We start from the raw sequence: 16,345 nt of genomic DNA on the forward strand, positions 1-16,345 counted from the left end.
TTATAACTCTGAACTTTTGTAAACCTCAGCAAAATCAATCCCCAATTATATTTCTTTTGCTAAAGTCGTGACTTCAAATATCCATGTTGCTGGGTTGTAGCCATCTCTCATCTTACTGACACCTTGGATTCCCTTGATAACAGAAGTGTGCAAGTAAATGAAATCTTTACCAAGATCAGATAAGTACAAGAAGCATTTCAATTCCCAAATATTAATAATAATTCTACCTCAAAGTAACTGATTAAATGGGAAGAATGACGTCCAAGTGGCCTCACATATATCTCTTTCCCTCCTTTCTTCGTTAGGAAAAGCTAAGGGCCTGTTTGATTGTGTTCTGATTTTTTTGTTCTTAAAACTGTTTTATAAAATAGTTATGGAAACAGTTGTTTTTTATATTTATTTATTTTTGAAAGTTAAAAATCAAAACAAAAAACAAAAACATCTCAGACATGTTCTCTAAATTTGATTCTAAAAACAAAGAAACAGTTATAGTTTTCAAAATATTTTTTACAAAACAGGCCTTACCAAACGAGTTTTTTAGTTTTTTTGTTCTGAAAACTAAAAAATTATTTTTAAAAACAACAATCAAACAGAGCCTAAATTTCATTGAAAATAAAGATCAGAAACTAGGTATTGGAAGAAAACAGACTAAAAATAAACTTGCTAAAATTTTTTAATCTGTTTATTTCAGCTCATCAAAAGATTCAAATATATCAATGCTGGGCTGATGAATGGTGCAGACAATTGTTCTTCCAGTGCCCACTATGTTCCTAACAGCTCTCATAACAATAGCAGCAGCTCTTGCATCTAGCCCAGAAGTTAGTTTATCCATGAATATTATAGAAGGATTAGCAACTAGCTCTACTACAATAGTCAACCTTTTGCGCTGCTCCGTTGAGAGATTGTTAACACCTGGCAATCCAACTATTGCGTGCCTTATAGGGTTCAGCTCCACAAGTTCCATGACTTCCTCAATAAGCATCTGCAACCATTAGTAAGATCCAAACTTATTTAACATGGAAGAACACGACAATTTTTTATTTTTATTTTTTGGTTTCCATACTCTTCTTGCTTCCAGCATTATTTTTTATGACATAAATAATTCAAACAATGAATGGTAGTTACAAGCTTTGCACTTCTGCAGTCATCTACAGAGAAGACTTACTTGGAAAATTATATATTTACATATTTGAATCCAAAAGAAACTACAATATTCAAATAATGGCACACCTGCTCATCAATGTATCAATGCAGTGTGACTAAAATAATACATGATATATGATGCATGCACTCTTGAGAGATAGAAATACCAAACATGGGATTCAAATACCAACTTTCCTCGTTTCATCATTGATTTCTGCTGACAATCGAAGCCATGCTGAATAGAGCAAGGATTTGTATATGGTAACATGAGGAGAGTGGATGTTATTTTGTTCACAGTATCCAGAAATTCTTGCAAAGGTTTCTTGCTTCTTTGGATATCCAGAAAAAGTGATGTTCCCATCAATATATCCACCAGTTTTTCTACCAGCAAGTACATCCATCAGAGTTGTTTTTTCAACACCAGTGACACCCATTAGAGCTGTGAGAACACCTGGCCTGAAAGCTCCACTGACACCCTTCAAAAGAACCAACCTATCCTCAAGAACACCCTAGTTCCTTATTTCCTGCAAGTTCAATGCAAGAATATAATCAAACGAAAACTATAAAGACCTTGAAAACATGCAGTGTTTATATATTACCTTCGGCATGTCAACAAAATATGTTACTTCATCAAAAGTGATGGAATGTGGTTCAAAAGGAAGAATCATTCCTCTTTTCCTATTATGTATAATCTCTACTACAACTTTTTTGCTTTGATTTAACAGCCTGATGCTTCTCCAGAGCTGCATAATCAATTTGCTATATAAGTGCATACTTTAGGCTCTTATTTGGTTATAAAACACTTAAGCTAAAAGAAACTCACGTTTCAAGTAAGTGAGAGCAAGGATGTAACCAACGTTGAACAGTATGGTATATCCAATCATTTCCCCTAAACCTATCCAATACCAGTAATACTCAGTGAAGAACCCGCCGGATTTCAAAACTTCAACTCCTAGTGGTTCCATTGAGTTAGGTAGAACCTTTAACATGAACATGCATCCAGACATTAGACTATTTGTATTTGACAAAGAAGCACAAAAAATAAAGATATAGATTTGTGAAAAAACTCACATGTCTCTAACTTTTCCCTTGGAACTCATTATTGACTAAGACATTATGTGCATACATCATAGGTGATATCCAGTAGCCCCGTAACTACCATTTTTTGATGTTTTCGGTAAGCATAAAAGCAAAAAAGTAAAGCAGTAGTGTTAGTCTAAATCTAGAAAAATATAAGGAGAAACATCAACATTTCTTGTATGGATGGTACCTTTGGATAGGACGAAACCACTCATGCAAACAATCAAGGCCAATGCAAATGGCCTTAGTGTGGAAGCCAAACAAAAACTTCAGCAAACGTTATGGGGATTCTTAGGAACCATGAAGGAAAAGCATATTCCCATGAAGGGAAGAAAAGAAACTCCCTTTGCTTGTAAAAAACGGGAAACCTCCCCACTGTTATGGCTAGTTCAGCAAATCCACTAAACATAATTACAATATTATCAAAGAACAATGCACCAGCATAAATGATTCTATCAGTCACTGAATTATGGTGCATTTCAGTCCGGAGGAAAACGATCATGCTGACAATAAATCTTAAAGAAAGAGAAAGATATTAGTAGTGTATTCAGGATATGAAAAGTTAAAATGAAAAACTCCAATGATCAAAATACCTACTCGACAAAGTTTGAAGATATAGTAAAATGAATTGCGCTTCATGAGTAAATATTCTCTTGATAAGCAAGCTTTAAACAATTTCCATTTTCCCATTCCATACTTGTTGGTTGCCAAAGCAGCTGGGTGGCACTTAGACTTGTCAAATTGAGTAGCAAGTTCATTGCCAAGTCTTCTCCCAACATGGAATGATTGAAATGCCTCAGCAAATTCTATGGATGTGACAAATCTATAAGGCTTTTCTTTGTGTGTCCAATATTGCTCCTGATCTTTCATTGATGTCACCTACAACATTATAAATTATTACATGTAGTGAATTACACTCACTTTTTAACCTTGCAGACATGCAGAAAGAAGAATAATTTACACTTACTTCTTTCAAAAAGTCTGCCACGCCTTTCCTCTCAAGACATTTAAAACCCATTGTACCAAAAAAATTCAAGCACATGTTCACAGGGACCCTGGTACACAATGTGTCCATCAGAGAGTAGAATTATGTCATCAAAAAGATTGAAAAGCTCAGGTGCTGGCTGCAGGAGTGAGATCACAGCAGTTCCATTGAGAAAGTGGACACATTGCTTCAGTGATTTCACAACTTCAAAAGTTGTTGAGCTATCCAAACCAGTGGATATTTCATCCATGAATAGTGCTTTAGCTGGTCCAACCAACATCTCCCCTAGATTTACAATTATTTTTTTTAAAAAAAGTATTACATAAATCGATTTCTTGAGTTCACTAAACTTGATATATTTCAAGATCAAATAAGAACAAGCCTATTTTTTTCCTGTTGTTACACGTTTCCTTTGCCCACCAGAGATACCTCTTAACATTGCATTTCCCACAAAAGTATCTGCACAACTCTCTAGTCCCAAAATCTAAAAAAAAAAAAAAAATTCAACGAGAAATTAACACACAAATTTATATTGACTTTATGATGATCAGAGAAGGTTTTGAGTGTATGAATTTTACCCTCTAAAAATAATCTGTTAAAAGATTAACTTCCTGGCCTTAAGTTGCCACAACCTGAGCGTTATAAGTCACAAGTCCAATCACTTAGTTATTAGTCATTCTATTAGTAATTCAAAAGGAAATAGATTATGTATTCAACTTCAATTTTATAACTGATTGCAGATTAACAGATCAATTTGAAAACTCCGGCTTGTTTGCTATTACAACTAATTTTGTCACCCAGAATTCCAAAATTTAATAAATATGTTGTAACAATTAAATTTTATTTGTGAAAATTTGGGTAAATTTGTGAAAATTTGATTTTGGGAGTTAATGTTATTTGGGAAAATTTGTTTGGGGCGTGAGTAATTAAGAAGATGCTGTGAAACTTGGGTGTGGAAGTTAAATATATGGAATTGCTTTCATATTTCTAAATGGGGGTGTAAGTTTTTTTTGGATACATAAGAAATAGAAGAAAGCACTAGCTGATAGGGGTGTAAATGGGCTGGGCTGGGCTTTGGCCATCCTGGCCCAAGCCTACGTAAAAAAAAAATCTAGCCTATCTGGCCTACTGGCCTATTAAAGGCTTTATTTGTAGGCCAAGCCCGGCCCATTTTCAAAAATAAGAAAGCCTGACATGGCCTACAGGCCTTGTAGGCTTCCCACTATATATACTAAGCAAAAAAAATAAATTGTATAGAGCAAAAAAAGTTTCATTCATCCATGCACTAGTACTTCTCATAAGAAAAAGATGACAAACAAGAAAGAGTCAACATAATACCTCAGCTCTAGAATGTATATCATAGAGGAATAAAGTCAAAGAAATGAGAAAAATAAGAAAAATACAATTACTGGATGCTGAAATAAAGTCTACAAGAGAATGTCATTCATTTAAAAATCTTTAAACCACCATCAAGACAAGGGAAAGAAGAGTATTATTGAAAGATCTTCATCAGTAACATCATAATCCAGCAAGGTACCCATTGCTCCATGGTATTAAGCTGCAACAGCATGTAAAATTTGGAGACATTAGACAAGTTTTTCTTTCATAAAATAAAATAGCACAAAAAGTAAGAGATATTAGTATTTAGTACTTTGTGTCTTTGCCACATAAAATAAATATTATTTTATTATTTTATTTTCATAAATTAAATAGGCCAGCCTACAAGGCTGTAGGCCGGGCTTGACAAAATTGGCCTATGGCCTATTTATTAAAAAAGTTTTTTTTATAAGCCTAAGCCTACTCTACTTTTCTGAAAGGCCGAGCCTGGGCTGAGCTTAATGTAGGCCGGGCCGGACTAGCCTGGCCCATTTACACCCCTACTAGCTGAGGATTACTATGGGCCAAGAGATGCCCTTTAAGATCATTAAAGAGGTGGTTCAATTATAGCTAGTTATGAAGATTTAAAACTATCCATATTTCAGTATCACATCAATTTTTTACCCCACTTTCTTCTTGCACCTAGTGACAATAAACTAATAGGATTCTCATACTTTCTAACAAGATTCTTAATATGAAGTCATTTTCATAAGTTTTTTCTATGAAAACTTCTAACTGACATGAGTTGACCACAATGTAAATTTTCTGTTCAAGCAAAGTGCATATTTCAGGTAAGGATTTCTTATTGGAGTAGCTAAACCTGACAATATGCATATGCACGAGATTTATTTTGGCGCTTCCTGTGCACAAAATATTTGGTGGGACGAAAGAGAGAGAATGAAAGAGAGATTAGGAGAGAGAAGAGAGGAGGGAGGAGAGAGATTAGGAGAGAGAAGAGAGGAGGGAGAAGAAAAAATTTCATATATCACTTTCTTAATAGAAGAATTACCATGGTTCAGGAATATGTTAAAAATTTCCCACATGCACTATGCCTGGAGTGGGGGTTAATTTTACCCCAATTTTTTTTACATGTGTACTTTTTATTTAAAAGAATACAAACTAATATCATATAGGGTTTATATATGGCTTAACTTATTCACAAAATAGAAACTAATAGTGAATTTATCTGTAATTTGTCTCATTAATTAATTATTTGTAATTAGCAATCACGGGGCTGCTTTAAATGAACTTTTCAATAACTTTATTTTTATATGATTTTTTAAAAGATATTTTTAAATTAAAAATTATTAAATATTTAGGATATAAAATTTGAAGCCTTGAGAACTTAAAGGTGGAAGTAGCATAAATTGGTCATTTCAGAGATTTCTGTTTTATTTGGAAGGTTTTTAAAGTACCCAATAAGCTAATTTAGACTAAATTTAAAGATTCTAATCAATGTGGGGTCATTAATGCCACAGGTGGAAAACAATTAAGCCTTACCCTTAACCGTTTACACGTGGATATCGAAGTCACAGGATTATTTTCCAAAATAAGAGACATTTTCCGAAAAAGGAAAAAAATAAAACAAATTTTTTGGCAAGGATTCAAAATTATCTATCCATATATATATATATTCTAAAGTGAAACTATTTGTTGGCAAGTTTGCTGACGTGTCCTTTTCTCATGCATTCTGAGCTTTGTGTTCACACTACTTCAATTCAAAAAATTTCCTCTTTTAGAAACATTTTCAATTAAAATAAATTTACTTTAAATTAATTTAAATTAAAAGGGTTATTAATTCATTTTCGTGAAAAATGGTGCAGCTTTTATGGCAGTTCAAATTTTCAATGCAACTAAATCCCACTACCTTCTGCCTTGGAAAATGTTGGGCATATTCATTTTGTATAAATAGGGAAGTTGTGTTTTTTTTTTTTTTTGGCTTGCCTCCGATTTGTTTCTTCATTTATGTTTGTAGGGATTGTTGTATTGGTATTATTTTTTGGTTACTTTGGCTTGCCTCTGATTCGTTTCTTCGTTTGTGTTTGTAGGGATTGTTGTATTGGTATTATTTTTTGGTTACTTTATAAACAAATGCTATGAATTTGTTTTCATTTTTTGTATACTAATTCTTTTTTTTTCATTTTCTAGGGCGGAAGGTTTCATCGTAATTCATGCTGTGTAGTGTTGGCCTGCATTTTTTTCTTTGTTCGTATGTGTAGCGGATGTTGTATTATTATTATTTTTGTTTACTTTATAACAAATTGCTATGAATTCGTTTTCATTTTTTGTATACTAATTCTCTTTTTTCCGTTTTCCAGGGCGAAAGGTTTCATGCTACTGTGAATAGTTATTTACGTATTCAACGTCTTCGATGCTGTGTAGTGCTTGCCTACATTTTTTTTTCTTCGTTCGTGTGTGTAGCGGATGTTGTATTATTATTATTTTTGGTTACTTTCTAAACAAATGCTCTGAATTCGTTTTCATTTTTTGTATATTAATTCTTTTTTTTTTGTTTTTTAGGGCAGAAGGTTTCATCGTAATTCATGTTGTGTACTGCTTGCCTGCATTTTTTTTCTTCGTTCATATGTGTAGCGGATGTTGTATTATTATTACTTTTGTTTACTTTATAAACAAATTGCTATTAATACGTTTTCATTTTATGTATACTAATTCTCTTTTTTCCGTTTTCCAAGGCGGAAGGTTTCATGCTACTGTGAATAGTTATTTACGTATTCAACGTCTTCGATGCTGTGTAGTTCTTGCCTGCATTTTTTTCTTCGTTCGTGTGTGTAGCGGGTCTTGTATTATTATTATTTTTGGTTACTTTCTAAACAAATGCTCTGAATTCGTTTTCATTTTTTGTATACCAATTCTCTTTTTTTCATTTTCTAGGGCGGAAGGTTTCATGCTACTGTGAATGGTTATTTACGTATTCAGCGTCTTTCATGTTGTTCGAGGGAGATTTAGTTGGCTTTGTTGGCTGCTGTTAATGGTTCGATTTATTTATGCTTGCAACAATTCAATAGGGTTTGTGTCATTGTTTGTGTGTTACATTATTGAGTTTGCGTGTTGTTATTAAATTCCTGATGATATCTTTTGATAACATCTTGCTGATTACATTGTTTTGTAGGGTTATCTTTTGGAGCAATATATCTTGAAGAACTTATGGTCGAATCTTGAACCAAAATATTTTCCCCACTACGGAAGATATATGAGCCTTTGAAGCTTTGAGTTTTCGTGTTATACAAGGATGCGCTTTGCTTTTGAAGCTTTGAGTCTATGTATTCTTCGTAACATTGCATCTAATGGATTAATTTGATATTTTGTTAAGAATTGTTTTGTTGTTGTGTTGTGATTGGTGTTCTTATTTTATATACCCAGATAATAATAATTATATCAACTTCCCACATTGTAATTGTCTTGATTCACAATATCAAATTGATATTTCTAAATTGATTTTGATGTGTAAATGAACAAGGTTATCATTTTGTTAAAGTTTTTGGATCCAGATACAAAAATTGAATAGTAAACGATGGAATAAATGCCAACGGGTGAAGACTTTAAAATTTATCTGAATGGAAGGTCCTTCTTCTGTCAAACGTGCCAGGATTGAGGAAAGGGTTTGTCGATCACTCAATGATCTCCCAGACGAAATATTAATGGAGATCTTTGCAATGGTATCTGTTTATGACATCCGTGACCTATGCAACATTGAGCGAAGGTGCAAAGATTTCTTACGTCTTGCTAGGGATAGTTTTTGTATTCTGCGAGTAGTAGATATTTTTCTTCGTACTTAATAATTTAAGAACGTCTCTGATGACGATTTGAGATTATTATTTTATGGTGTTGTTGAACTATATTTCGGAATGAATCTTTGAAACTGTTCTTGATGATTTTTATTTTGTGTGATGTTATGTTGCGTCTATGTGTGGTGTTGAGTTATGGTGCATAAATTGGGATCCACTGTCTGTAGTGTTATAATCTAAACATTGGAATTTGTTAATGTTGTTGTAAAGCGTGTGAGGGAAGGTATAATTGTTGCTTTGGAATAAGTTGCATATTTATTTTGGACGACGGCTGTGTTATAATTAAACATTGGGATTGGACATAATTTTAATGCTTAACAATCATGTATTAGGCATTTACGTTGTGGTTTAATTAATATAAATGTAAAGGCTGCACTTAAACGATGTAATATCAGATAAAATTTCAATAGTCATTATTGTCCAATATATAACGCTCCGCGTTTTAGTTTATTCCTAATCTATATATATTTTAAAGAATTTGTTGGCAAGTTTGCTGATGTGTCCTTTTCTTATGCATTCTGAGCTTTGTGCTCACACAACTTCAATTTAATTTTTTCCCCTTTTAAAAACATTTTCAATTAAAATAAATTTATTTTAAAATAATTTAAATTAAAAGGGTTATTAATTCATTTTCTGAAAAATGGTGCAGCTTTTATGGCAGTTCAAATTTTCAATGCACCTAAATCGCACTACCTTCTGCCTTGAAAAATGTTAGGCATATTCATTTTGTATAAATAGGGAAGTTGTGTTTCTTATTTTTATTAGGCTTGCCTCCGATTTGTTTCTTCATTTGTGTTTGTAGGGATTGTTGTATTAGTATTATTTTTTGGTTACTTTGGCTTGCCTCCGATTCATTTCTTCGTTTGTGTTTGTAGGGATTGTTGTATTGGTATTATTTTTTGGTTACTTTATAAACAAATGCTCTGAATTCGTTTTCATTTTTTGTATACTAATTCTCTTTTTTTCGTTTTCTAAGGCAGAAGGTTTCATCGTAATTCATGCTGTGTAGTGCTTGCCTGCGTATTTTTTCTTCGTTCGTATGTGTAGCGGATGTTGTATTATTATTATTTTGTTTACTTTATAAACAAATTGCTATGAATTCATTTTCATTTTTTGTATACTAATTCTCTTTTTTTCATCTTCCTGGGCGGAAGGTTTCATGCTACTGTGAATAGTTATTTAAAGGGGTGTACAAGTTACAATGATTTGAGAACAATCAATGGTGTGCTTTTTCTTACATGTAAGGATGCATGTTATTCTCTCGGACTTTTGGATGATGACAATGAATACATTGATGCGATTAAGGAGGCAAATATGTGGGGTTCTGCTTCTTATCTTCGAAATCTATTTGCTCTATTGTTGTTTAGCAACTCAATGGCTAGACCTGAACATGTTTGGGAAACATGTTGGAAAATTCCTATCTGAAGATATTCTTTATCGACATCGAAAATATACCGGACGTGAAGGTATATATTGTTGTCATATTTAAGCATTTAAATGTATTGGTTGTTCGTATTTATTTATTTTATATAATTCTAGCAGTAATTATGAAATCAATTATTATATAATTATCGTAATGAAGAACATATATATATATTGACGTGATGTTGTTTTTCCCGCATTCAATCTATTTTGTTCTTTTTTATTCCTTTATATGTTTGTTTTTTTTCCCTAAATTGTTTTTTGTCTTGCCTTTCTGTTTGATCAGATGTTATTGTTTCTGAAGAGTATATAAAAAACACAGCCCTTTTTTAGATTGATAAAATACTACAAAGCAATGGTAAAAGTCTAAATGATTACCCGTCAATGCCTTGGATAATGAGCTCGTCTTTGTTTGATATTCAAAATAAATTGGTGCTTGATGAATTATTGTATGACAGATCTTCATTGATGGAAGAGCATGCAAGATTAATGAAATCTCTTACAGATGAGCAGAGAATGGTTTTTAACAAAATCATTTCAGCAATTTCAGCATGCATTGGAGGATTCTTTTTCTTTACGGCTTTGGGGGTACAGGAAAAACATTTATTTGGAATACTCTGTCAACACATGTTCGATCAAAAGCTGAAATTGTTCTCAATGTTGCTTCTAGCGAAATTGCTTCCCTCCTGCTTCCTAGAGGAAGAACAACACATTCTAGATTTCGTATTTTTATTCAAATTACTAAGGACTCAACATGTAACATAAAGAAAAATTCTACGCTTGCTGAGTTACTGTCAAAAACAAAGTTAATCATTTGGGATGAAGCACCAATGGTACACAGATTTTGCTTCGAGGCTCTGGACAAAACACTTAGAGATGTTCTTAGATTTTCTGATGCCTGTTGTGTTGATAAGCCATTTGGTGGAAAGGTTGTTGGTTTGGGAGGTGACTTTTGCCAAATATTACCTGTTATTCCTCATGGTAGCAGGCAAGAGATAGTGAATACCACCATTAATTCTTCCCCTCTTTGGTCCCATTGTCAGTTATTAACTTTAACCAAGAACATGCACCTAAGTTCAGGAGGTGGCATTCAAAATTTGATGGAGGTAAAACATTTTTCTGAATGGCTTCTTAAAGTAGGGGATGGTGATCTTGGAGATGATGTTGATGGAGAATCTATGACCACAATTCCAGGTGGATTATTAATTAAAGAATCAGAACATCCACTCTCGGATTTGATTGATTTTGTTTACCTGAAAGTATTAGATAATTTGTTAGATCCCACGTTCTTTAAAGAATGTGCAATTTTAACTCCTTAATTGGTAGATGTTTCCATGTAAAACGAGCTCCTAATGTCTTTGATTTCAGGTGAATAAAAAATATATCTTAGTTCAGATAATGTCTTGAAGCAGGATAATCATTCTGAACTCGAGGATGCTGAATTTTCTCCTGAGATTTTAAATACCTTCTCATGTTCAGGAATTCCTAACCATAAATTAATTCTGAAGTTTAATGTGCCTGTTATGCTGTTGAGAAATATTGATCAATCAAGAGGATTGTGCAACGACACAAGATTGCTTATTTCAAGATTAGGTAACCGAGTTGTTGAGGCAACTGTTCTTACAGGAAGCAACATAGGACAAATTGTCCTAATTCTTAGAATGACAATGAACCCATCAAGCCATGCATTCCCGGTAAATTTTCAAAGAAGACAATTTCCCCTGGTCGTTTCATTTGCAATGACTATCAATAAAAGTCAAGGACAATCACTTTCTCATGTTGGTTTTTATCTCCCTAAGCCTGTCTTCACTCATGGGCAATTATATGTTGCACTATCAAGGGTAAAAATCAAACATGGATTGAAAATTTTAATACTTGAAGATGATGGGAATGTTACAAATACCACCATTAATATTGTCTACAAGGAAGTATTTCAGAGATTAAAGTAATTGATTTGGTTCTGCAGAATTGTAGGAAAACAAATGTTTGGTATGTGCTTAAGTTATATCTCCAATGATTACTATTGATTGACACTTAATAAAAAAAATTCATACAATTTTTTTGTTATTATACAAGGGTGTTGATATATTTTCTGATTTTCATTTTTATTTACTCTAATTATTTCCTTCATGTTAAGCGAAAAATTTAATTTTTTTATTCATGTGTTTTAATTGATTTTATTTTGTAATATTGTTGAATCAATGAAAAGTATTGAAGACTAATATAGAGGAGAAAGTTTGTTTTATATTTTATTCACAGTTGTTTTTTTGTGTGTGCAGAATATTTGTTTTTTCCTTGTTTTTTTTCTTTTGTCTTTGTAGGGTGCTATTAATGGTGCTGGATAGTATTGAGTGCAAGAAATTTGGCTCATGTTAGGATCATTTCTATTTGGTTAGACAAAATGCATATCATCACTGTTGTTGTTATATGCATTGCTGTATATTAAGATATCTTATTATTGAATGAGCGTATCCACTGCTGGTAATAATTGTTCTGGATAGTATTGAGCGCAAGAACTTTTCCTCGTCTTTTGATTTTTTTTTTTGGTAGGATAATCTCCATCTCATATTTTCATCACTTTAGATGTTGTATGCATTGTTGTATATGAACATAATCAAATATAGAGTACATAACTATTTTTTATTTGCATAATAGTTGATGTTTCTTAATTGCAGAGTTTTGTTTGTTGTAGATAATAACAAATTCCTATGTCAGTGTTGTAGCTCTTTCACCTCACAAAATAGCAAAAAATACTGACACGGTTCTTTATTTTAGCGATTAACCAATGACAGACGCCGACAAAAATTTAGATCTTTTTTCTCCGTGCATCGCACGGGTACTACACTAGTATATATTAATGGCTTGTTGGAAAAAGATTGCTTAAAATGAAATGCTAAAATTAATCTGTTCATATACAGACATAAATTTAAAGATCCACATATGTAATTAATAAAACGATTTTAAGTTTATGAAATGTGCAGATTTTCTTTTTCTGTGCTCTCTGTTCTCATATTTTTGAGATATTTAAGATTACATTATGAATGATGTAAACTTAATGGCTGACATTAACTATTAATATTTTTTCACACTAAACTGAAAAGGAAAATGAATATGCATGTATGGCGATATCTGTAACACCTTGTTACCGAACCGGTGTGTTATCATCAATTATGATATTAAGCGCATTTACAATCACAACAGTCATTTGAAATTACGGGAAAAACTTTTTCTTTTTAATATCGTTGCACTTTTAAAATAATCGTATTAGACAATATACTAACTGCGATCATTACTCAAAACTCATATCGGAATTATTAATCAGTAAGCTTAATACCATACAACTTATATTTACAGGTTGCTAAGTGGTTCTCATAAACCAACAAAGCTTAAAACTCATTCTATCCATATTTAACACTAAATGCCTTCATCTTTTTATTACTCTAGGAATTTTATACTTCTCCAATGATTCTCCTTTTCTAATATGTTACAGATCTCTTTTTTAGCTTCGCGTGGGTTCAAACCGCGCTCAATTTGGAGCACCATAGCCCAAGTTATGAATTTCCTAAGAAAGTGATGCTGAACCCGCAGAATCCGGCGTGAATAGCGCCACAAAACAGACAGTTTCCAGAATTCCGGCGCGAGCAGCGCCAACTTGGCACGAATAGCGCCAAGATTACGTATCTCCTCTGTATGTTGGCGCTATTAGCGCCACCACGGCGCTAATAGCGCCAGGGGTCTGGAGATAGACACCAAAATAGGATAATTCAACCTACTTTGGTATTTTACCCAAAACTTGAGTTATACTAATCCAATTTACACAATCTTGGTCTCGTTGGAAAGCTAAAAGAAAGGTCTATAACTTCCAAGAAGGCCAAGGGTTCCAATTCTATCATATGGGATATGAAAATTAGGCAGCACCCTATTTATATTTTGAACAATTACCAATTTTTTCAATCATGTACCTAATCAATTATCCTCTCAATATTTACTTAACTATTTCACAGTTCAACACATTCAATAGGTCATTGACCCTTCTATCAATTAAACACCTCCATCAAATATTCTTTACACAACTAATTCTTAAACATAATCCAAGTGGCATGGACATCCCCATGCTCACCCATATCCAAAATGATAAAATGAGGCATATACAATTGGATTCCAAAATACAACTAATAGTCAAGAGACTTAGGATTACATATGAACAACAAAAGCATGGTAAATACAACTACATGCAATACCATGTTCATATACTAAGTCCTCTGCACAATGAATGTCAACAAAATATAGAAATCTCTCAAAAAGGCATATGAATCTTTTGCATCAAATCTATCTCCCACTAGGTGGGCTTCTTGCTCGAAGCTCCAATGTGCTCACCTGAACCTGAAATGGTGCCCCAAAAGAGGGGTGAGATATACATATATATCTCAGTAAACCAATGGCACCGGAGGGTTACTCCGCCCAGTGGCTCACTCAATGTGCATGCAATGATACATATATGAACAATACAACATACAAAATCACATCATAACCGGGAACAATCCAAGAACATCCACTAAAGGATTCATTCAAGGACCCCATCAAAATTCTCCCAAGACGCTTCTTGGTGCCTTTCCCATGGTTGAGAGACTTCATGGCAAACCCAACTGGAACTCCCAAGTAGACTTATCCAGCGGAAGTCCCATGTTTGGAGCTCCCTAGTGCCGCTCCCAGAGACAACTCTATGGCAAAACCCGACTGGAACTCCCCAAAGGAGCATAAACCGGCGGAAGTCGAAACCAACACATCTACTAGCCAGAGATCACAATTGCAATAACACACAACATGCCACATGCATGTCAATCAACATGTCAATAATGCATGAATATACTATTACACACATTATCAAAGAGCACACATCCAACCATCACCCCCAACTTGGGCATAGTGGAACACACAAGGGGATTAACCCCAGTTCCAAGAGTTTACCTCAATTACACAAGCAATGCTTTCCAACATAAGCTCCAAGCTTAATCCACTTCTATTGAGTCCGTGAGAGGTAACCTATATTGATCAAATAACAATGATCATCAACAACTTGTTCACAAGTCTCAATTATTCAACAGCCCATAACAAACCTCACCACTTAATCCAACACTATCAAACTATTCCACATACTCAATGGGCACCTTACCACAATTTCTCTCAATGTGCTTATATAATCAATACATAAAGACCATGGTTCCTAGGTTTTTTCAATTATTATATCATGCTTTAACCTTCCATTTTCTTCCATAATTGATTACACCAACCACCAACACATAAGTCCAACAACCATATTTATGACCCCAACAGCAAAGTCCCTCTCAATCTTGCCTAAGTTACCAATTCAAATCACAATAAATTTTATTGGTTCAATCATCATTATACATCATTACAAGCAACAATTTACAAAGGAGAAACATCATTAAATGTTCCTAGCTATCACAACTCATCAACACATCACCAAACATAAATCCATTTTTCAATCTCTATAAAAACTCAATGAAAGTTGGAATACTTACCACAAATAGCTTCCCAAAGCTCCAAGGGTTGTTAATCAAGTGTTCAACCAAGGCAAAGCACCACTAATGGCTCTCCCAATTCCCAAAATCGTCCTCCCCCAGATAAAAGGATCTCTTCACTTAATCAATTTCAAGGGAAAACTACAACTAGAAAGTTGTTCACTAGATGATTTGGAGTGGTTTTGATGTTTAAGGTTTTGTGATTTGAGGAGTGGAAGTGGGTGAAATAAAACAAAGAAAAACTTGCCCTATGCTCCCATGGAAGAGCTCCATGATGAATAAGAGAAACAGGAGAGAGTGTGTGCAGTTTTTTTGTAACAAAACACTCTCTCACATGTGCTTAATCCACTCATTTAAGTAGGAGTGGGTCCCACTTGTCACTTAACTCAATTCAAACATCCATTTTAATTCAATAATTCCATAATCCATAATTTTTATCCAAACTCCACATATTTTTATTTCCTATAGTATAATTTCATTTTCCAAGTTTACCGATAAAATTATACCGCAATATTTTATCCGGTAAAAATCACTATTCCTCAAAATTTCTCAAAATATACCTACGAACTCCAAATTTCGTACTGAATCCTTTTCCAGTGTTATTTTTCTCAGATTAAACTCCAATTTATCATTTCACGGTACAAGGTTACACAGTTGGCAATTTACCATTTTGTCCCTGATGGGTAATTTGACCCCAAACCTCAGGATTTTCACTAATTAAACCCTCTAACCCTCAATTTAGCATTTAATATCACAATTAGATATGCGAGGTGTTATAATATCCATTTGTGGGGATGTAGTTAAAATTGAGCTTTTATGTAGAAATGGAAGAGGTTGTAGAAATGAGATAAAACGTAAAGTTTTTATTACTTAAGATCAAGATACAAAATTATATATATGTGTGTGTGTGTGTGTGTGTGTGGGTGTGTGCATGTAATTTTTTTTTTCACATAAGTCACTACTCAAAATTTAATAAATAACTTCATATT

The 16,345-nt window shown here is 33.4% G+C and overlaps 1 protein-coding gene and 1 pseudogene across 1 annotated transcript; one reads left to right on the forward strand and one right to left on the reverse strand.

Moving 5' to 3' along the window:
- On the reverse strand, positions 1-7,995 carry LOC133289471 (pleiotropic drug resistance protein 1-like; annotated as a pseudogene).
- Positions 7,996-8,160: 165 nt separating this feature from the next.
- LOC133289472 (uncharacterized) lies at positions 8,161-12,158 on the forward strand. Its single transcript, XM_061487401.1, has 5 exons — positions 8,161-8,344; positions 9,759-9,857; positions 10,408-11,072; positions 11,226-11,741; positions 12,135-12,158. Exons 1-5 carry the CDS (start codon positions 8,161-8,163, stop codon positions 12,156-12,158), a joined length of 1,488 nt encoding a protein of 495 aa, XP_061343385.1.
- Positions 12,159-16,345: the final 4,187 nt, after the last annotated feature.

This window comes from Gastrolobium bilobum, unplaced genomic scaffold, assembly GCF_033153095.1.
Source record: "Gastrolobium bilobum isolate Gb01-03AN ecotype WA unplaced genomic scaffold, APGP_CSIRO_Gbil_v1 utg8959, whole genome shotgun sequence".
Taxonomy (NCBI): domain Eukaryota; kingdom Viridiplantae; phylum Streptophyta; class Magnoliopsida; order Fabales; family Fabaceae; genus Gastrolobium; species Gastrolobium bilobum.